Source organism: Acinonyx jubatus, chromosome C1 (genome assembly GCF_027475565.1).
Source record: "Acinonyx jubatus isolate Ajub_Pintada_27869175 chromosome C1, VMU_Ajub_asm_v1.0, whole genome shotgun sequence".
Classification (NCBI taxonomy): Eukaryota; Metazoa; Chordata; class Mammalia; order Carnivora; family Felidae; genus Acinonyx; species Acinonyx jubatus.
The window spans coordinates 155,163,211-155,186,663 of NC_069381.1; the positions used below are offsets into that span (position 1 = coordinate 155,163,211).

General features: G+C 40.7%; 1 protein-coding gene across 2 annotated transcripts in view; it reads left to right on the top strand.

Annotated features, from left to right (window-relative positions):
* CERS6 (ceramide synthase 6) overlaps nucleotides 1-23,453 on the top strand; it is a 314,828-nt gene that overhangs the window by 284,940 nt on the left and 6,435 nt on the right. Inside the window, exons 9-10 of one of the 2 annotated variants that reach the window (XM_015066922.3) lie at nucleotides 20,632-20,788; nucleotides 21,332-21,355. In XM_015066922.3, the coding sequence (XP_014922408.1) occupies nucleotides 20,632-20,788; nucleotides 21,332-21,355 (181 nt within the window). The remainder of the gene's footprint in view (nucleotides 1-20,631; nucleotides 20,789-21,331; nucleotides 21,356-23,453) is intronic. The other variant, XM_015066923.3, reaches the window with a different exon arrangement.

Genomic DNA, 23,453 nt, shown 5'->3' on the forward strand with positions numbered 1-23,453 from the left:
TTGCGAACTTACTATGTGCCAAATACTCTGCTAGGCAATTGAGAGCAGTAATGAAAAGGCAGCTATTTTAGTCCTTGCCCTTATCAAGCTTTCAATCTGGGAAATACCAATCACACAGTTACATTGGTATTATGAAGACATATGGGCTGCCGTGAGGATCTAACCTATTCTGAGGGTCACAGATTGAGTCCCCGAGAAATAAATTTGAAACTGCCATCTGAGGAATGAGTCTGGGTCAGCTTGGCCAGTGGGGTCTCATGCACTTACTTGGGAATCGAGAAAGTGTTTCAGAATTGTTCACAGTAATAGTCTCCATTTTTTAAGTATAAATATCCTGGATTACCCGGATGACCACCTCCCGACCAGATACTGCCACATGATTTCATCGCTCACATTGTCTTTTTGCTTGTGGTCATCTTGCAACAAGGTCTGAATGGGGAACTAGTTAGAAGCTTGTTACAGCAACTGCCTATGCAGGTGCTGTTGGTGGTTTCACACAGAGGAGCAGCAGCAGTGGTAGACAGAAGCAGATGGATCCCAGTGGAATTTAGGAGAGAGAGCGAGCATGTAGGCACATTCGTTTTTGAGGGATGGGTAAAGGAATGGAAGCATGGTAACAAAAAGGTGATACCACAGGTTTGACTTAGGCAACCCAAGGAGGGCCAAAGCCATTAACTGCAATAAGGAGATGGTGGTTAGCAGAATGGGCTCTGCATAAACCCTGCGTGTGTTGAAATCCTGGCTCTGTCACTCTATGACTGGCTGAGTAACCTGCTCACTATCTAACCTCATATGCAAGGTTTGGAGATGAAAAAAATTTAGTATCTCTGGAGATGTGACAGCTAATAATAGACATAGTGGTGGTAGTGGTGTCATTTATGATGGGAATAGGTTTGAGGGGGAAAATATGAATCAGGTTTTGGAAGTGCCTCGTAATCATCCAAGAGGAGGTACCAAGCAGGCAGTTATGTATATGGGTAGGAGCACTTCAGAACAAAACAAGACAAACTTGGCTGGAAGACCAAAGTGGAGAATCATAAGCGTGATTTTGACCGTGCGCTCATTTGTTTCACGAGGGCAAAGTGGTAACGAAACCGAAGTTTATATAGAAGTAAAGAAAATTGTGACTTCAGGACCTCAGCCCCCAGCTCAGGCAGGCACACTGTAAAGGGATGTCCCCATCTGTATCCAAAGATCACAAACGTGACTGTGCCACAGGGAGCCACAGCAAGAGTATTCTGAGCATTGGCTCCTTGGTGCAGGTGTATGTAAATGATCTAGAAGTCCTAACGTTATACAGTTGGCATCTGAAAACACCAACTTCAGCAGGGTATTTATTTCAAAGGATGAACACGTTCTTGGCAGTTCCACAGTTTTGTTGAGGGCCCAACTTCAGTCAGAGGTTTAAGGAAAAGAAATTGAGCTTTGACTTGACTGTCATTTGTCTTACTCTGCAGGGGGAAAACAAATCACAGTGGATAATGATAACGCATAGCATTAGCATTTGATTGCTATTGCACTTTGCTTCAATTCTGCATCTTATGGTATTCACTTGAAACAGCTTCCAAAGTCACTTTGTATTAGCATCAATGTGAGGTTTCATTCCCTTTATTGCCTAACATTCTAATAATTTTATTTTCAGGGGCTTAATGTTCTCTTTCTTTTCCATGTTGCGTATCTAATGCTTTTGCAAAAACTAAAGTCTTAGCAGTAAACAGGCCAAAAACAATTATCAAGGCAACGGTGCACTAAAAAGTTATGCCTGTGGGTATAAATATTGCAAGGCGAGTGTGAGGAACAGCCTGGTTTTGTCTGTGCTTGTACATCAGTGCACCCAGCAGGGATGCTCTGGGCTGCTGAAGTAAGGGCCGTGCCTGCTGCCAGTTTTCCTGGAATGGGGACTGATCAGGTATCCCCCGTTATCAGCACCTGGTGTCGTATAGAATTCACAAGTGCCTCGGCAGATCCAAAGCAGGTGAAATGCACACAGTCATCGTACTCTTAGAGCTCATACCTTGAAGTAGGAGACAATGAGATCAAAGGAAAATGTAAAAAATGAGACACATGTCACGGGACAAGTCCTAGGAAGAGGCCAGGTACAGGACACCACTGTGTCAGCACCCTGAGGTGGGAATAGCCGTGGGCTATTCCTGGAACAGAGGGAAGCTTGATGAACATGAGGAAGAGAGGTAGGAGTTGAGGTTGGAGGGGTAGGAAAGGTCCAAATTAGGGACTTTTGTGGGCCTTGGGAGGTGTTTGGGATTTTATTCTAATCGCAGTGGGTAGTGATTAGAAGGTTTAAAGCAGGATACTGATTCCAGTAGGTATGAGTGTCCCTGAAGCCTCTTAGCATCACTGCTACAGAGCAGTAGGACAACTCCTTGCTGCCTTTGACACCCATCTCCTCAGGATGATTGCTTATATGGGACTTTGGTTACCTTTCCAGGTGGACTGATTTTCCATTGTTTGTATCTTAGGCGAGGAGGGCATAGTTCGGCCCAGGGTCTCACACTATTACTGCCAGTCCTGACCCTCCCAGCAAGAGAAGTACGGTAATGAAATGGCAGCTCTGTGTCCACATTTGTACTTGCCATTCTGACGGGAGGCAGCTCCAGGAAGGTGAAGAGACAATGCATTGCTAGCTGGAGCCTTGTGAGAGTGGCTTCTCCAAAATCAACATGAAAATCTCCCTTTATCCATTCTCTTGTGGTGTTTGAAACATAGGAAGCCTAGTGATCTATCCTGGGCAACTTGATAATATTGACTGAATCGAAAGGGGAATATTTTTATTAAGTAAAAATCTATAGTGAACATGTTCTCATTAACAATGTGGATGTTCGGTGATCCAAGTCATCATAACTGGGTGAAGAATCACAATATTCACCAAGGACACTCCCTGCCAAATGCCTAACAGGCTGATGAAGGGTATGCTTAGAACACAAGCAGTGTGGGCCCTAAACATTTTTTAAAAATATTTTTGTTTCAGCAATAATTAGCTGATTCCCAATGCCAAAAAAAGGAAAAGAGTCTTTAGGAATTTTCTTACATCATTTTGTAATTGGGAATCTTTTTTGATATGAATTACAGTGGGCAGGAATAAAAGCACATTTTCTGGCTTTGGGCTTCATCTGTCCCTATGGACCTTCTCCCTCCTCTGTGTCAGGGTTTGCTTATTATCTGAATGAGTGTACAAACTCATGCTCTCTTCAAAGGACAATTCCTACAAAATCCTGGAGGGTTAAACATAAGTTTAGGGGGTAAGCAAGTCCTCAAGTATTTCTGAGTTAGGCAAGTTTGAAACCTCAAAAATTGGGGATTCTTAAGCTCAGGACTCTATCTATTGTCCTCATTAAAGTAGGGGAGGAGAACAAAATTTATAACATTTCATGCAGAGCCTGGTAAATATCTTCTTTTTTTAAAGTTTATTTATTTATTTTGAGAAAGAGAGACACAGGAGGGGCAGAGAGAGAGAATCCCAAGCAGGGTCCAAATGGTCAGCATAGAGTCTGATGTGGGGCTTGAGCCCACAAACCATGAGATCATGACCTGAGCCGAAACCAAGAGTCAATGCTTAACTGATGGACCTACCCAGGCACTCCAGAGCCTGGTAAATATCATTCAACCCCCACACAATCATAACTGACCCATAATCATTTAATCTGCAGTCTATTGACAGCAGAAATAGATCAGTAAAAAGTTATTCAGAATTGTTTATAGATTTTTTAAAAATGACTACAGAAGGTAGAACAAAAGAGAAAAAAACCCTACTGAATTAGTTCCCAAACTTGCCTGCACATTAAAGTCATCCAGGAACCTATTAAAGAGTCTGTCATCCAGGCCACACCCCAGACCATTGATATTAGACTCTGGAGGCTGGTTATGGCCAGAGCAGTACTCCTAATGTTCAGGGAATTCCAGTGAGCAGCCAGACTGGGAACAGCCTGCCTATAGAACAGGCTTCTTGAAGCCCACAACACAAAGTAGGAGGTGGGGCAACCAGGTTTCTGAATTCTACAGATGAAGGATGATTAGTTTTACCTTGAAAAACATTCCAATTAAAAGTTGATTTTGAGCATTCTCAATCGATATTATCCATTATCCAAACTCGGGAATATACATACTTAAAAATCACATGCATGCTTATCCACTAACCAAAAATATTTGTTTAAAACAAAAAGGTATTTGTAGAGCACTTGTTAATATGCTTCGTCATAGAAGCACTGGTTCTTTGGGCATTGCTAATGGTGTCCCGCCTTGACACTGAAGATTCAGCTTTGCCTCTTCCTCCTCTGACAGTGGAACATAAACAGGTGTTTTTGAACTTGAAATGGTAAAGATTTTCTTTTGTTCCTAAATATTTTATTTACTTAGTGTGTGTGTGTGTGTGTGTGTGTGTGTGTGTGTGTGTGAACATAAACAGGTGTTTTTGAACTTGAAACGGTAAAGATTTTCTTTTGTTCCTAAATATTTTATTTACTTATTGTGTGTGTGTGTGTGTGTGTATGTGAGAGAGAGAGAGAGAGAGAGAGAGGGAGAATGAGCCTGGGGGGAGGGACAGAGAGAGGGAGAGAGAGAATCCCAAGCAGTCTCTGAGCAGTCAGCGCAGAGCCCAGTGTGGGGCTTGATCCCACACATGAGATCATGACCTGCACCAAAACCAACTGAGGTACCAAAGCGCCCTGAAAGGATAAAGATTTTCTTATACAATCACCTTGAAAAAAACTTTTAAATGTTTTCTCTAATTATAAGAATGATATATACATTTGTAAAATATGGAAAATGCTTTATATTAAATCCCTGGAATCGGAAGTAGCTAATGTGAATACTTTGGAATATTTTCTTTTAATCTCCCATTATACATGTGTGTATAAAATTAGGGATCATACTCCATATATATATTTTAATAATTTTTTTCACTTTTCATTACATTGTGAGGATTTTATTAAACAGAAGACGTGATTTTAATGTACAGATAACATTCCACCCTATAGGTATGCATTTTTAACCATTTTTTTGTGGGATGTTTTTGCCACTAAAACAACATTGCAGGGGCACCTGAGTGGCTCAGTCAGTTGAGCATCCGACTCCTGATTTCACCTCAGGTCATGATCCCAGAGTCCTGGGATCGAGCCCCACATTCGGCTTAACACTGAGCATGGAGCCTGCTTAAAATTCTGTCTCTGTGCCCCTTTCCCCCACTAGCATACACACACACTCTCTCTCTAAAATAAAATTTTAAAAGATTAAGAAAAAAAAAGATGACTAAATTTAAGAGGATAAAAAATCATTTAAAAATATTCTTTTTTTAATGTTTATTTATTTTTGAGAGAGAGAGAGAGAGCAAGTGGGGGAAGGGGACAGAGAGGGGCAGAGTATTCGCAGCAGGCTCTGCACTGACAACAGCGAGCCTGATGTGGAACTCGCACCCACGAGCCATGAGATCACGACCTGAGCCAAAGTCAGACGCTCAATCAACTGAGCCACCTACATGCCCCATCATTTAAAAGTATTCTCTATATGTACAGCCATATTTTCTGGAAATATTTCACCAACTTATGCTCTGGCCCCATATGAGTGTTGCTTTACCTTAAACTTAACAACACAGTGGTTTGTGTTCTTTTTTATACACATATGATGATTTGATACTTTAAATGTTACCTTTTTTTTTTTTTTAATTTACATCCAAGTTAGCGTATAGTGCAACAATGATTTCGGGGGTAGTAAATGTTACCTCTTTTAATAAATTTATTAGGTTGAATGTGTTTGAATCCATAGAAAATCTGAAAAAATACAATGAATGCTCATATACTCCTCACCTGCATTTGTCAACTGTTAGCACCCGCAAGACCCATTACATTTCTTTATCCACATTGCATTTCTCTTGCATTTGCCAAATCATCTGAAATTGGGCTGCAAGACATCATGACACATCAACCCTAAAACTTAGCATCCATAACTCTCATTTTAATTGTGTATGTATTGGATTATAAGCACAGTGGAACGTTCCACCTGTGTTTTCATAAGCCATTTGTATTTCTTTTGTGAACTGTGTTCATATCCTTTGCCCACTTTTCCCGTGAAGATGTGATGCATGTCTCATCAGCATCTATGATGTATGTGAATGACAGTTGCTTCAGATGCTGCCCAAATGCCACTTAAACCTCCTGACAGGGTGCTAGGCCCTGCACACCAGGTAGCCAATGGCATGTAAGAAACATCCTCCGTGATTTAAGGTATGGCCTTGGCTATTGCTGTTTCTGTATGTGAGAGTAGAAGCCTTATATTCAGCTTGTTGACTATACACACTCTATTCTTTAAAAAAAAAAAACAATTTATTTATTTATGTATTTACTTATTTATTTATTTATTTATAACATTTATTTAATTTGAGAGAGAGAGAGAGCACAAGCAGGGGAGAGAGCGCAAGGCAGAGAGACTGGGAGAGAGAGACAATCCCAAGCAAGCTCCAGACTTTAACATGGAACCTGATGCGGGGCTCAAACTCATGAACCTGAGATCATGACCTGAGCCGAAACCAAGAGTTGGACATGTAACCCACTGAGCCACCCAGACACCCAAGCACTCTATTCTTGATCAGCGACTATAGACAGAAGCAATTGAGGTTAAATGGATAAGTACAACTAAACACACTATAACTAGTAGGAACAGATAGAGTGTCTTGTCCTTTCAGTGAAATTATTTTTTTTTAATTTTTTTTTTTTTTCTTTTTAGAGGAACCACACCCCTCCCCCGCTCTGGACACTCTGTGTACTGTCTTTTAAGTATTCAAAGATGAGTTTTACCAAATAAAACCACTAACCCGAGGACCCCTACTTTATGTGTTTGCAGTAGGGATTTCTGCAACAGAATTCTGCTCTCCAGCTCCTGAGCCTGCAGGCCTTCCCTGAGAGCAGCCCCTGGAGTCAGGCCAGGAGGGCTCTGGGTTTGCTGCATTGTGCCTTCCCTCCCTCCCAGGCAGAGTTTGTATTTCTTTCTTCCTCCGAGAATTGTTTGAATTTGCACCTGCTCTGAGTTTGCCAGCAAATAGGTCACGGCAGGCAAATCCCCATCCTGGCAATTACTGGTAGAAGGATCTTTCAAGTTTCAGGCCCCAGGCTCTGCAAGGGCACTTCCCTCTCCCAAGTTCAAAGGCCCGGCTATTTATCTTGTGGCTCTCTTTTTATTAGTGTAACATTTAATCCCAGAAGTGGGTGGTATTAAATGTCAGGCTGAGTTTGTGCAAGGCCTGGCTTTCATTCAAGATACAGACACGTGTGATGCCTCAGGGGAGCAGGTCTCCGGTCTCCTCCTCTCTGGCTCCCTTCCCCAGCGGCCCATTCTCCCCCTACGGTCCCCCTTCTCTCCCTTTCTCCATTCCCTTTTCCATTTCCCCCTCCCCCTCAAGATAAGATCACATGGGGATTGTACCCCTGGTTTCCAGAAGCTCTCTCTTACATCTTGCAAAATACATTTTTTTCACAAAACCATGAAATAAGAAAGTAACAGAAGGTGAGTGCAGAGACCAGGCATATTTCACAGTTCCCAAGCCAGTTATCAAGCTTGAAATTTCAGGAACGCAGGCCACAGCCCCAAACGTGCCAACAAACCCACATGGCCAGGACAGAAGTGATCAGATGTACTAATGATGTGTGTTTAAGTTGGCCCCTCATCCCTCTCAGAGTCCCCCCACCCATGACCCTGAATGAGCCCACAGAGCTGCTTCCTCTGTTCAGATGTAATCAGAGTATCTGTGTTTAGGGTGAGCACTGTGGACGGCCCCGTCCCAGATAGGCAGGGGCTCTGCCACGGCTGGGGCACCCTACTTTTCCCTGGCCTCACTCCTCAGTACTCCCAGAGAGCACCCCTTCTCCCACTCACATAAAGGGTGTCGGCCTGAGGGGTCAGGGAGCAGCAGCTAGTGCCACCACAGACAAGTGCTGCCCGTTCCTGTCTCCTCATCCAGAGTGGGAAGCTGGGGCTTTGAGGAGAATGGCATCTGGCCAAGCAAGTCTGCTGGACTGTGCTCTGAGACTTAGTGGAGGGGGCTGTTGGGAAATCCATGTGGCTCTGTGAAAATCTGTGCCCTTTTTGCCCTAATTAAGACCTTTGGTGGCTTTTGTCACTACTTAGCTCTCTATTAGCATTCTCATGTGACTTCCTCAAAATTTTAACTTAAACTCAATTTATTTATGTGATTATATAAATATTGTAGTTAAATATTCATTAATAGAAATTTTACGGGATATAAAAAATCCCAGTCCCATAGTTCCAAGATAACCACTGTTCATAATCTGATGTATTTGTTTCTAACATTTCATGGACTTGAAATTATGTCTTTTTTTTTTTTTTTACCAAAATGAGATCATTCAGCACATAGTGGTTACAGCTTTGCTTTTCTCCTTTAACATTGTATTATAAGCATTTTTCTATTTCATTAAATGTTCTTCTGTTACATAATCTTATTGGCTGCAGTTATTTCATTTTATGAAAAGGTCATTGTTTATTTATGAGTGCCCTATTTTGGGACATAATTTAGGATGTTTCAAGTAGTGTGCTATTATAAATAGTATTTGAGTGCACATCCTTATGGCTAAATCTTTTCACAAATCCCTGATTACTTCCTTAGGACAAATGTTTGAAATGGAATCACAGGCCCAGTAGATGGGCCCCTTTTGATACGTATTGTAACACTACCCACAAAATACAGTATGCCAATTTATATTCCAAAGCCCGCTCCCCAGCTAGATGAGGAGTTCTGTGAGGCACACTAATATGGATCCCCCACAGTGGGGGCCATGTTGGACAAACAGTAAAAACTTAATAAAAATAAAATGAATTCCATTTAACTTTCTTGGTTCTCAAATAATTAACCAAACATCCCTTGCTTGCCTCCATATTATTCAAAAGATAGGTGTGTGTCACTTGGCTAAATACCGATGATGGCAATCACCCTGATCAAAAACCCTACTACCTCAAAAGTGATACTAATGGCCAACACACCAGGTGAAGTTACAGCAGTATCAGGTGAAAAGAACCTGGGGGCTTAAATATGGACAGGAATTTGTTATTTTCCAGGATACTAACAACCTGTTGTTACAAATGAATTGACTGCCTTCCTAAGGGAAAAGGACTGAGGATGTGGCTTAGGATGTGGTCTGGCACCACCCGGGTACTGTACCCGGGTGTAAACTCTCATTATGTGAGCCAGTGCTATTTCGATAAATAAATCGGGGCTTTGTTCTCATATGAAAAATCTCATTCTTCCTATTCTTTTTCTCTCCCTCTGCTCTGCACCATTCTGGAATATTTGTCTCCATGAGCCACAATCACTGGGCACTATTTCTGAAGAGCAGCCATGTTTCTCCCAGATGCTATTCTCTCTCTTGCTCTTGTTTCTGAGACCTGTGTCCCCTTGCCAAGATCTCTGTGGTAGCCCCTAGTGTAGCACCTAGTGTCCCCACATACCTTCTCTCTCCTGTTGGAAAGCATTCCCAACACAGTTTTTATGAGATTCTTTCTAAATCAAGGCCTACTCCAGCCCCACCCACCTACCCATCCCCAAATCATCCAGGACTTTCCCTTATTTTCCATTGTAAATATAGATTTCTCTTCCTAGCAAGAAAGACCTTCCACAAAGTCATGCCAACCAACATTCTTTCTCTCATGACTGCATAACAGGTACCCAGTTTAACTATTCATGATTCTTTGTGTATACTCTTTGCTTTTCCAGGCTATCTAAACCTTTACTCAAAATACTCCCTTTGCCTGGAACACCTATTATATTAAGATACTCTACCTTAACAATCCATGCATTTATCTGTTTTCCTTTTATTTGTAAGGTCTTTGAGTATAGAGTCTTACCCATCTTAAAATTCTTGTCAGGGATATAGCTGCATGGGTTGGTGATGGAGGACCCAGGATGTCTTGTTAATTTTGGAGATGTCATTTTTTTTATTCAACATGTAGCGGTATATACTGATCATAGGGGGAGAATTATAAGAATATTGTTTTTGACAGTGGTATGTGTCTAGCAGCATCAAGTTATATAGTCTGTGCCTCAGGTCTTTCACACAGATTGAAAATAAAAGAGAGCAACATCATTAAACTGGTTGTTGGTGACTTCTAGCTTTGCTGGCTTGGACAGGAATATGAGCCAGGGGCTGTGGGTATACTTCCAGCGACAAGTCACGCCAGCCACGTGTGTCCCTGACTGCCTGGTTACACATAGAAGCAACTGATGGAGTGCACCAGCAGGGAACTGGGCACATAGCTGGCAGCTGCAACCAAGCTTAGCTGAGTGCTTACTAAGGAATCCTGTAGCCATTGTATTCTGATGAAAATGCCCTGCTGCCGAAAGCTAGGGCTGCCCCCACTATTTCAGAGTACAGTCGAGCCAGAGTTATGCAGAGGTTTGCAGTCATAAATACGACAGTTTCTCAAGGCCTTACAGCCTTCATTGGCCCCTTCTTAAAGATGGGATTTTAAACATTTTGCCTTGCTTTCTACTTTCTTTTTTTTTAATGTTTATTTATTTATTTGGAAGAGAGAGAGTGACCATGAGCAAGGGAGGGGCAGAGAGAGATGGAGAGAGAGAATTCCAGGTAGGCTCCACATTGTCAGCACAGAGCCCTGACGCAGGGTTCGATCTCATGAAGTGTGAGATCATAACCTGAGCTGAAATCAAGAGTCAGACGCTTAAGTAACTCAGCCACCCAGGCACCTCTCTACTTTCTTACTTTTTCCCGTGTTTCTGGAAGTAGAATGAAACAAAACCTTTCCTGTGTTCTTGGCCTTAGTTGTCCAGTTTTAGATTCAGAGAAATGAGTGTCATTCACTTGAAAAGATTACATCAATGATGTGGGTCTCTTATGCACAGAGAAAATAACCAGAAAAGGTCAAATTTTAGGTAAATCTAAAATCATAAGAATTTGTATGGCTATTTATGTTAGCGCTTAAAGAACCTTTAGTAATCATCTTATCTTAGGCCTTTTCTTTTTAGATGAGGAAACTTCCGTTCAGAAAAAAAAAAAAAAAGACTCCCAACATCATAGCAACAGTGAATGCAAGACTGAGCGTAGAATCCAGGTGTTTTGACTTCTGGTTCACACATAACACTCGTTGCCACCTGTTCTTAGATTCTGAGTAAGCTCATAAGCTCACTTACCACCCACACTCCCAAGCATGTCCGTGCTTTGGAAATGATTCCAGTTAACATGATTTCTATTCATTTTTAGCCAGAATGCTGTGATTAGAAGTGTTTTTGTTAATCATTTGCCCTGTTATTGTTCAATGCATATAGTTTCATATTTGTTATTTTTCTTCCAAACTTTTGAAGCCTGCAAAAGCATATTTTTCATGTCTAAATCTCTGCATTCACTCTCCTTGAGTTTTTTCCCCTTTTTCTTTCTTTTTCCCCTTTAATGGGGGGCGGGGGGGGGGGGAGTGGCAGGTATTTGCTTGTTTTCCTTGATTTTCAGCATCTTACAGCTTGGTTCTATCAGCTCTGATTTACTCTAGGGAGGCAATTCTTCAAGACACATTTACTGTATCTCTTTGCCAACCAGAAGTTAATAGAGAGTACGGTGCAGTGTCCCTCAAGACTGCAGACCTGTGATACATTTTTTCTTTGCAGCAGCACTTCCAAAATTTGGGGGAATATTTCTCAAAGATAAAATTAAATATTGAATTCTAGAAACATTTAAATAAAAACAGAGACAATGAAAATGCCAGTAACACTTCCCAGAGATAAGGTCAGTAGAATCCAGTAGGGTGTGACTTCTTACACGTGTAGAAACGCCACACACCAAATCCTACCCCCACACACAGAGCTAATAACTAAGAGTGAGGTTTAATACAATCTAGGTAGGTACAGTCAGAAACTAGACCCTTCTTTCCTCTCTCCCATAAGCCCTGCTTCTACCCTCCATCTCTACCCACGGGCAAGGGTGTGGCTTAGTGTGGTGATGGGGGGGGGGGGGGGGAGTCAGGACAGGGACACCTAGAGCAGGGAACATCATGCAAGCCAGAGTTTTCCAGAGAGTTGGGAAGCCAGGCATCAAACACTGGGGAGACCCTATGAAAATATGTGGTCCAGAAAGAACTGATTATAGTCAGAGTCTCAAAGCTAATAAGACATGGGATATGAGAATAAGAAGTCAATCAGGAAGGAGGAGGAGAGAGGGTAATTTTTTTAGCAGAAAATATTCTTTAGCTTACCTTTTAGACCTACCAGTCAGTTGGTGCATGCTAGCTAGGTGAGTGGGCCTGTTTTTCTTGAGGACCAGAGGACATACATATGCTAGTGAGGATATAGATTTTTTCTTTGAAAATACATAATTAATATTTGTTCAGCTTGGGGATTTTTTTTTTTTTTTAGTAATTTCAGGTTAACCTGTTATCTGACTCATTACTCTAGGAAAACCTCTTGATAGGGCAGAAAGATCTCACCAGTAGGCTTCTAGGCAAATGAAGGTAGGATCCCGAAGTTCTAATAGAGAGTTTCTAAGGTAATGCCAACTCTCTTCAGGCTTCTACACTGGGTGGAGGTGGATCCCTGAATAATTAAATATGGAAATTCTCCCTGAGCCAAGACTGTACTGGAACCTTCTCAAGGGATTTTTAGGAGGCAGATGGACCGTATTCTTCCTGTCTTGCTAGCCTGCCAGCCCAAACATGATGTCTTCTGAACCTCCCTATTAACTCTTCTTTGCTAAAAGTTTTATGGAGAGTACACATCCTCTGTTTTGATGTAATTTTTAAAAAGAAGAGACCAAGCAATAATATGTTTAAATTAAAAACAACAAAAACTATAATATTGTGACCTTGGATAATTAAATAAGACTTTAAGATCCTGGTCTCCTGACCAAAAAGTTGGTATCTTATCTGACCGGCCAACTTCATAGGTTATCATTGAGACTCAGTTTAATAAACATGAACATTCTTCGAACTTCTTTCAAATGGAAGTATTACTATTACTCAGGCTCTCTTAAATAGTTCAGTTGACTCAGTGAAGTATTTTACTAATGCTTGCTTACCATTCATCTCTAGAGATGCTCATTTTGTATTTCCCCACAGAAATCCCAGCACATAGGTATGAATATGGGTGCTGCACACCTCATTTCATTTTCTAGGGTATGTGCAGAGCACATCACCATGAGCTGTAATCAAGGAAATAACCATGGACCCACCACACTGCAGACTCTTCTGACTTAAAAGCCATTCCCACACAGAAGGCGCTATTTAAATAGCTAATGAGAAAATACATACAGCCTCAGCTGCCAGCCACTGCCTGGAATGGGGAGCCAAATGGAAGGTATTCACTCCCAAGAAGCAAATAATTATACCAGCCTATGTTCCTGTTGTAAATAGCCAGGCTGTAAATGACATATTCCTACAAGGCCACTAGACCTTCCCTCTGCATTTCTTACCAGAGCCCAGTGGGTCCCCTCAGGAATGAGTTCGGTAGACTCTAGGAATGGGCAGTCTTTTCTACTCTGAGTTAATTGATTAGACTCAGAAACTTTGACGATAGGAGAAAGAATCTCACAACCAGAGTTCCACTTTGGTATGTGTTTGGCCTTTGTTTTCTCTCACTGCTACAAAAAATACGGCTCACATCCCCAAGGGAAGGGAAAAGGGAGAAAAGGGCAAAGAAACCCATGGCAAGCTGTGAGATTTTCCTGCTCCACCTTGGCCCAAGAGCACTACCTGTCACTGGCCTTGCTAGGCATGGTCCCTACAATGGACATGAGCATAAAGCAGCCCTTCAGGGAAAGAGCAGGAAAGGGGAGGTTTCAGAACCTGGTCTTCCACCTTAAGTCTATGATGATGGGGTGATGGTTTTATACTCTTTTAGGAAAGTGGAGAATGATTGCCTGGAATCTCAGACTTTCTTAGATGTTCACCTGCCCAGGAGGCACAAGGCTCTCTCTCCCACTTTCTCCCATTTTTAGAACAAGATCTTTGCTTTTATGTCTGAAATATTTCATATACATGACAAGGTATTGGTGAAAGGCATTATATGATGTCCAATAATGGAGATCATTCTGTGTCAGGATTTAGGGTTTGAATGGGGTGGGCCACAGTGGGAAAACCAGTTAAATAAGCCCAAATGGGTCATTTAAGCAAGAGGGGCCTGGAAGCAGATAATGAACCCAAGGGATAAAAATCCCAGGGAAAAAGGGCTGGGAATGACAGGCCATAGGAAGCACAAATGTTAAAGCACAGGTGTGTTTGTGTACTTTCTCTGTTGTAACATGGCAGTCGTTGGCCTTGTGCTGGGGCCAAGGGTGAAGGACTAAGGAAAGGTCTGGAGGAGCTGAATAAAGACTGTAGGAATAATGGGACCTAAAGACCCAGACCAGTAGACACAGGTGGGTTCAAATCCCAGCTGACCCCACCTACTAGATCTGACCTTGGAAAATTTATTTACATTCCTTGTGTTTTAGTTTCTTCATCTGTAAAACAGATACTTAAAAAAAAAAATAGGATTAAATGAGTTATGTAAAGCCAGAGCCCAGTTCCTAGCATATAGTTAATGCTCAATAAATACTGGCTAGTATAAGTATTACTACTATACAGGGATCTCACAGGGATGTAGAAAGGACTAACTGAAACAATGTGTGTAACATGTTTGGCACAGTGCTCAACACACAGCAATTACTCAATAAAAATTAGCTATAGAGAACCAGTCAGAAGTCTGTCTTAAGGGGCATGTGGGCAACACAGAGCTAGGCAGAGGGTTGAAAACAAGCATGTTGGAATCAGAATGTATCAAGGACATGGCCTTGGCTAGAGGGACTCGGGTTGGCAGATCAGTAACATAGACAAGTGGACGAGTGGAGGGGTTGGGAATTCAGGCAGACAGACAGCAATGGAGCACCAAGAGGGCAGTGACTAATTTTGAGAAAAACATCTGCCCCAGCCAGGAAGTCACCACTTACAAGAGTATAAGTGACCAGTTCCTAAGTCTGGTCAAGCTAGGACCAAAAAATAAAAATAAATGAATTGATCCCACAGTCTTATTCAGATGGGAAAATGGCAGAACAGGTATGTCCACTGCTAAATCAGAGATGGTCCATCCATGTTCAAGTTTAGCTTCCTGTTAGATTACTTCTCTGTCTGCTACAAACTTCATGAATCTATTATTCAAAATAATTTGGTACCCATGCTAGAAGCTACCCAGAGCTTTCCTCCAAAACAACTTGCCAACCAACAATAGCATTTTGGAAAAATCTGAGGTGCTGGGGGGATTATATGTTAAAAGAAAATTACGCACGTGGTTTTAAGCTTTTTGCAGCCTTGCCTATGCAACACTTGACCAATTGTTTAGGCCTCAAGATTTTATTACCTTAGGAGAACCAGGACAAAGAACATTGCATATCACGGTGAATTAATTATCAGACTCTTCTTTTTCAGGTATTAAGTACCCAGTATTTCTGTTCAGAGTAAGTTTTAAGTGCTTTTGTGTCAGCATCGACTTTAACATGAGCAGAACATGCCAGTAGATTATTGACTGCCTTTAGGTCAAATCTACTTTGCGTTTATGTTTTGTGTAGTTTCAAATGAAAATATATGCCAGAGATCCACACATCATGAAATATACTGAAATCTGCCTAGGAAAGCAAAGCCAAGACCGTTCAAAAGCTCTGAAGTAAAGAACACCTTGATTTTGACTGTAAAGCAAATTTTACTTTTTAATCTACCCTCATTTGTATTATGCAGCTCTACTCAAAGTGAGACCTTGACCCTGATTCTCCTAGAGAAGCAATCTTGGCTCTCTTTGGATATTAGACATGGGTCCAATTATTGTTGTGGTTTTTATATAGATCATTCCAGAAATCCCCAACCCAAGGCTCAGGTGGAGCTCTTTGGTAGGGGTGGAGAGAAGGAGTGAGGCATAGTCTGTGGTTGCTTGCTGTGGTCAGGGGCTTGGGCTCATCATGAACAACCACTTGTAACTCATTCACACAACAAGAGAACCTGGCCTCTCATCTTTAAATCTCAGTCACCATTATATGTGGTCCTACCTCTAAACTACTGTAACATTTTAAAAGCAAGATTAGAGCCAAAAGTGAGACTGTTCATCTAACTTTATGTATTAAAGATAATGAACTTAAACTTTGAGTTGACAGTCATAAAAATGAAGGAATGAAGCACTGGTTATACTTGTTCCAAATGAGACAACAGTGAAGATCGTCTACACTTGTGCTGTGTTACATTATGAGACTTCCAGAATTCTGAGGCCTGAAGGGAAAGCAGAAATCACATTGATGCTTAGAATATGAATAAGTCCTTAAATATCATGTAAAATGTTACTACTGTGTTTTTGCTTTTAAAAAAAGATTGTAAACTTTCCACTTCTGCATGAATGTCCATATCCATGACCTAGGATAGTCTGTATAATCTTTCTGTGATAATTATTTTAGATGAAGACTCTAAAAGGTAAGTGTGAGCACAAGTAATTTTAAGTCATGGTCAAATTAAATTCTTATGATTCATTAAACATCCATTAAAATAACTCATCAAGGCTAAACTATCTGTTGGGGTAGAAGATGGTGCATCCGCATGTCACCAAAAATTGCCTGGAGCTCAGCTTTGCCCTGCAAGGAATCAAGAATCATGCAGGAAGAAATAACTGTAGACTGAAGCCTCCTCATCCCATTGTTTAGCAAGATTCTTAGAAGGAAGAGTGTAACCTGAAGATCCAGTGATTCTTGTGCTGGGAGCCACACCTTGGCAGACAGTTCTGGTAGAATAGACCTATTTGAGCATGCTTTGTATGTGCGTGATGTGCCATCTAGTGGTTAAGTGAGCCTAACATTAATGAAAAGGAAAATGGTCCTTTCTGGTCCCTTAATGGCTCCAAACTCTCTACAGCAGTAGAGAGCAGCAACAGTAGGTTTGACACTGTAGCCCATTGCTTGGGAAAGAAAAAAGAATCTATTTTCTTAGAAGCCATATGGTGAAACCAGATTATTGGGGGGGGGGGGGGGGGGGGGAGGGAGGGGAACATTGGTATGATAGTAATTATGCAAGCCAGAGGTTGATGGCATTTGGTCCACAAAGTACTTTCTCCATTTTCTTTTACTGAGGTATGATTCCCAGTATAGTGCTCAACTGTTCAGTATATAGCTTGATACGTTTTTATATTTGTGAAGCTTACATATGTATAATCCACATAATCACCATATGGATCAAGATCTGGAACGTTTCCAGCATCCCAGAAGCCTCTCTCTATGAGTGCTTAGAGATAACCCATGTTCAGAGCTTATCACCATAAATTTGCAATAGTATCGTTAAAGTATATACTCCTAACCCTAACCTCCAAGAAAGGATAAAATCCTGTAATCACCATTTCAACAGTTTGCCCAAAAAGGAACAGTTTCCTCATCAAACATTCTGTATGTAAACCAATGCCAATTTCCTGGGTTTGCTGTTTTTCAGAGTCCATGTGGTGTAATATCTCTCTCCCCAGTTTAAATTCCTAATACATTGTTTTTCTTACCAAGCTTCTCACTGAGAGATATATCCCCTGGGTGCACTGAGTGTATTTTCCCAAGTGTCTCTGCAGGCATCCAAGTCAATTTTCAAAGAAATCCCATTACTTTTGAGCAGTATCTCAGAGGTGCCACTGATTGTCATGGCAAAGCCTATGAATTCTGATGCAGCATTTCAGAAATTAATGTGAATGCCATGTCACCAGTGACTGCATGACACCTTGTTCAAATTAAGCCGAGCAAATCATAATGGTGAAAAAGGCTCTCAACCTATGATCCAGCAAAGGCTAATTTATAATGAATAGCATAATGCAATCATTGTTGCTATTTCTACAGGACCTCTTTCTGTTCAAATGAAACTAGATTCCCTCTGAATGTCAGAACATATAATATGTCACAAAGCAGAGCTGGTTCTGAAATAAAATTGTTATTTTTCCAGAGCTGCCTTGTGCATGCCTATTTATTTGATTACTAAACACACATACAATCAACCAACATGTCCAGAAAGCATGTTACTTCTAGGTGTTCTGCAAGGTGCTGGAGAGAGAAAAGTGTAAGGTGCGTGGGTCCTGCCTTACTGCCATGGGGCTGAACCTTACTTCGATCTGTTGTCTCCGGGCTGGCAAGCTGGTATGGCTGCCTCTTGGGATAATGAACAAGACTGGAATGTAGGCTTATCCTAATGTGCTCCTTTTTAAAAATAACGTGTATTTTTTTCTAATTATTTGTAATGGATTTGGAAAAAAGAAGAATGTAGGGAAGAAAATACAAAATTCCTTAATTCACCAAAGAAAGTCTATAATGACTTTAATTCCTTTCAAGGAATTACAGTTTTCTGGCTTTTCTGTGTGTCTATGTGACCCTTAACACAGGTTTGAACTACATGGGTCCACTTACACATAGATTTTTTCAATAAATATAGTACTGTAAATGAATTTTCTTTTCCTTGTGATTTTCTTAATACTTTTCTCTAGCTTACTTTATTGTAAGAATACAATATATAATACATATAACAAACAAAATATGTGTTGACTGTTTGTTATCAGGAAGGTTTACAGTCTACAATAGGCTATTAGTAGTTAAGTTGAGGGAAGTCAAAAGTTTCACACGGAGTTTTGACTGCATGAGGGGTTGGTGCCCCTAACCTGTGCTGTTCAAAGGTCAACAATATTTATTTTATGAAGTTGAGGTAATACTACATATTTTTCTCTATCATAAGAAACTCTTAAAACATGTTCAATACTTGAGTGAGTTCATAATTTCTGGAATAAAAATGAAAACTAATTTCTTAACTGTTTCCTATTATTAGAAATTTTTATTGCTTGCTATTTCTAAAATAGTTATAGAGATTTGATGTTTATGTACTTCAAATGAGGTCTTAGACATTCTACCACCATACTCAATGGCCAGAACTTTCAGAATTGTGTTAAATAATAATGGTGATGCTGGCTCGTTGTGGTTTGTCTCTGATTGTAAAGGCAGTAACTCTGGTGTTATTAAATATGATGACACGGGGCGCCTGGGTGGCTCAGTCAGTTAAACGTCCGACTTCAGCTCAGGTCACGATCTCGCGGTCTGTGAGTTCGAGCCCCGCATCGGGCTCTGGGCTGATGGCTCAGAGCCTGGAGCCTACTTCCGATTCTGTGTCTCCCTCTCTCTCTGCCCCTCCCCCGTTCATGCTCTGTCTCTCTCTGTCTCAAAAATAAATAAAAATGTTAAAAAATTAAATATGATGACAGCTGACTTGAGCTGGTTAAAATCATATTAAGGAAATCTTTTGAGCTCTAGTTTTTAAACAGCAGTGGGGAAATGAACATTACCAAATGTCTTTCAGTGCTATTGAAATAACTGGGTTTGTCCCAGTTTGGCCCATGGATGTGTAATACATTATATTAACAGATTTTCTAATATTAGCCCCTTTCCACCAAAGTGAATTCTATGTTGTAGAGTAATACACTTATAATGAATTATAAAATTCAGTTCCATACTATTGATTTTTGTACATTGTTCTCGAGAGACCACTAGTGTGACAGGATCAGAAACATACTTTGTGCATCTCCTTCTGGCCTATCAATGAGGGTTGCTGAAATTAGGGATGGGAAACCTGTTTGTGTCTATTATCCATTCCCCTTTTTTTCTTCTTATCCAAGTGCAAATTAAGTTTCTTTCCTTTTATGAACAAAGTAGTTTTCCTAACCTCCCTCAAAGCACTCATCATACTCTTTCTTATATTAAAATTAAAATTTTCTATATATCTGTCTTCTGTTTTTGTGGGAGTAGCCTATGTCTTATGAGTTTTCCATCCCTACCCCTTAGCCAATAAGTATTGTCCACCTAGCTTCTCCTCAGGTCCCAGAAGGCACTGCAGTGGCAGATGGTGGAAATACACTTAGTTGAGTTTGGTCAACATCCTTAGATCTCCAGTAAGCTTAGGAGGAAAGCAAGGAAGTCAGAGTGATTGTGAAGTTCTGTGGCACCATGTTTCTTTATGACAATAATATGAGTCCAGAAGGTATGAATCAACTTCTAAAGTCATAGGAGAGGACTCAGCAGGGACAAGAGTGAAGCACTGAAACCAGCCCTCATGTACCTACCCCAGGTGGCTGCTCCATCGTGATCTTGATGATAGATTACAGAGAGAACAAATTACTTCAAATACTTTTTGCCTGGCTGTAAGTATATTCTAACCACCACTGTGCTAGGCATACAGTTTAAACTTCCTAACTAGTGTTTCTGGAATTAACCTTTGTTCCTGCAATGTAATGTTATCAAATAGTATTCCTCACACTTAAAGGCCAAAGGCAACTTTGGAGACAAAACAGGCCTTTTAACAAGTAGTAAGAGAGAGAATGACAACCCAAAACGTCATGGAAATTAATGGAGGAAATGACAACAGAAGTGAAAGGGGAGAAGAAGTTCACTGGTCCAGCTGGAATTAAAATGAGTGTTAAGAAACCAGGGAAATAGTTCCAGCAAGGACTCTTCCAAGTACCTGGTCACGTTTCAGACCATCCTTGCAGGGTGGGACTAGTTAGTGGATATTGTTGGCTTTGTGTTGGTGCGCACTAACTGAAGGTCCTTTGAAAGCAAAGTGGAAAGCTGTGTTCAGTGATTACTTTTTCTTTTTCCTTAGGGTGTTAAATACCACGTTATTTGAAAGCTGGGAGATCGTTGGACCTTACCCTTCCTGGTGGGTGTTTAATCTACTGCTGTTGCTAGTACAAGGCTTGAACTGCTTCTGGTCTTACTTGATCATAAAAATGGCTTGCAAAGCTATTTCAAAAGGCAAGGTAAGATAAAACTTGCTATTTCTAATATGTCCCAGAAAATTATATTTTTGGTTCTTCTTCATCAGCAGAAATACTATTATTTCAAAATTCATCAAAACTTGTATTTTTTCTTCATGATTTAGCATAACCTCCTAGAAACACAAACCAAATTTTCATTTTCTTCTGTCCAGTTAATTTTTTTTTAACTTGTGGTATCGCTTTGATGACGATTCCCACTGATCTATATTTATAATTCTAGATTTAATGATGATAATGTTATTTGTCGTGTTCTTTCACTGCCTCTGTCTCCCATGGTCCTTCTCTGATTAAACTTCTACCAAACAGAAATTTAATAATTTCTTTCCTTTTATGAAAAGGGTTGCTTGATGCAGCATGCCCATTTGTGATTTTTCCAATAAAACTCAGCTAAATCTCTTTGTTTAAATATAGACTCATGAGGCTGATTCAAATAAAGTTTCTTGAGAGCAGTGGCTTTTCCAGAATGTTCTCTGTGACATTTTCTTACTTTCATTGTTTGTTCTCTTCCTTCTGCCACCCTGGAAGGCTGGGAAGTGGAACCCTTTACATGTAAGTTCCTCAGACCTCTCTCTCTGTCCTTGTTCTGGGTGCCACTCTCGCCTGTTGGAGGGGCACGCAGATGCTTTTGTTCCCATGCATATTGTTCTGGCTAATCTGTTGGCACTGACCAGAGGCTTTAACTGAGATGTGGCTCCCACCAGGTGCAAAGGATACCAGGAACAGCTCAGTGAGTGCCCTTTGCGTGAACTTGTATCCTGCTAAATTTTGCACGATCCAGCAGGAGGAGAGGAATTTTTTCACTGGTGTCTAACATGTTTGCTAAAAAAAAAAGAGAAATAGACCAAAGTGAAGTAGGAAAAACAGAACTAAGTTGGGGCGAGGATCAACGTGGTCCAGAAAGGAGGTCCGAGCATCAGCTGTTTGCCTGCTCTGCCCTGACCACTTGGTCCTGGCCTCTTCTGTGGAGCTCAAGGCATCTAGTTATGTACTATGAAGGCAGTTCTCAGCATCAGCTTTTATATATCCAACATATTTGGACCAAATAACTATTGAGAGGCAAAAAGTTCATTTTTTTTTCTCTGTGACCTCTTCATCCTTAAAATGAGCACGTATTTCTGTTAAAACACACTCCTTTCCTCATTTGGATACAAATTACATCAACGTGCACACAATATTATCAGTATAGCAGTAATTGGAGATGCAAGGGCACAGTAGATTCCATTACTTGTCTCCTTATTGCATTGCTGTTTCCACCAGACGTCTTGTCTTCTCTCCAAATTATTCCTCAGGCTTACATAGAGATGATTATTAATTTTATGGCAGATCTCAGGCTTCAGAATATCTTAACTGCCATTGCTCTTCACCCAGAACAGTAAGAATTCTTCATGGCCATGGGTAATGGACAGTATTTTTCTGTGGGTTATCTTGAGACATGTTAAATTATTAATTTCCTTGAAGGTAACATAAATATAGACTTTTTTTCCAAATGCAATTAAAAATAATCTTACTAAGCGTGCAAATGTAAATTAATCACTTTGAATCTGGAGTTTTATTCCCTCTTTAGCAGCTTAATTTATGACTAATGGATTTCTAAATGTAGTGGTGCTTTACTATCATGCTATCTTTGTGACCCATGTTTTTTTTTTAAGTTAAAGTATCCTAAATAATTCAGTCCTTTTGGTTTTTCTGTATCTAAATCTTCTTGATGGTGGTCCTTTTGAGTTCAGTCTCATCTCAAGGAGCATTGGAGTGAAGTCCATTTTTACCGCATTTATTTTAGTTGTTTCTGGTTAGAAAGGAGCAGGTGCCATGCATACATGTTCACACTCTGTCCTGTCCACACCCACCTGACAGAGATGACGTTGTCCTGCAGCAATGGTGGCTTCTCAAGTTGGGGGCAGTGGTGGCAGAGAGAGGATGTGATGTGAAAAAGCCCCCAGTTCATTCCGATATACCTCCCAGGAAACTCTGCCAATGCACTTCTTAGACAATCACGGGCAACTAAATTTGGGAAACCCAATGAAGCCAGGCCCCAGGTCCCTATTGCTACCCCACTTAGGAAATAAATGAACAGGGCTCAGTTACTCAGATGGCTTAAGGCCTGTTGGGTAAAAATGTTTACCATAATTTAGACAGAGTAAGAGGTTCAAACATGTTAATTTTAAAAGCAGTTGAGGATTTTCTTAAATCCTCCCTAAATGACTTTTTTTTTTTGTTAGACTGTGACTTTATTTTGTCCTTTATGGTAATGCATAGATTTATATGCTGGTGCCTAAGTTTGTGATCCTCATTACATAACGAGACTGGGTGGAGGATTGAAGAACCTTGGAATAATGATCAATAGATTTTCTTTGGAATATATTGTATTTTACTTTATTTTATTTTATTAATTTTTTTAATGTTTATTTATTTGTGAGAGACAGAGTATGAGTGGGGGAGGGGAAGAGAGAGAGGGAGACACAATCCGAGGCAGGCTCCAGGCTCTGAGCTGTCAGCACGACGTGGGACTCGAACCCACAAACTGCGAGATCATGACTGAGCTGAAGGCAGACGCTCAACTGACTGAGCCACCAGGTGCCCCAATAAATGAATAAACTTAAAAAAAATGTTTATTTATTTTTGAGACAGAGACAGAGCGTGAGCAGGG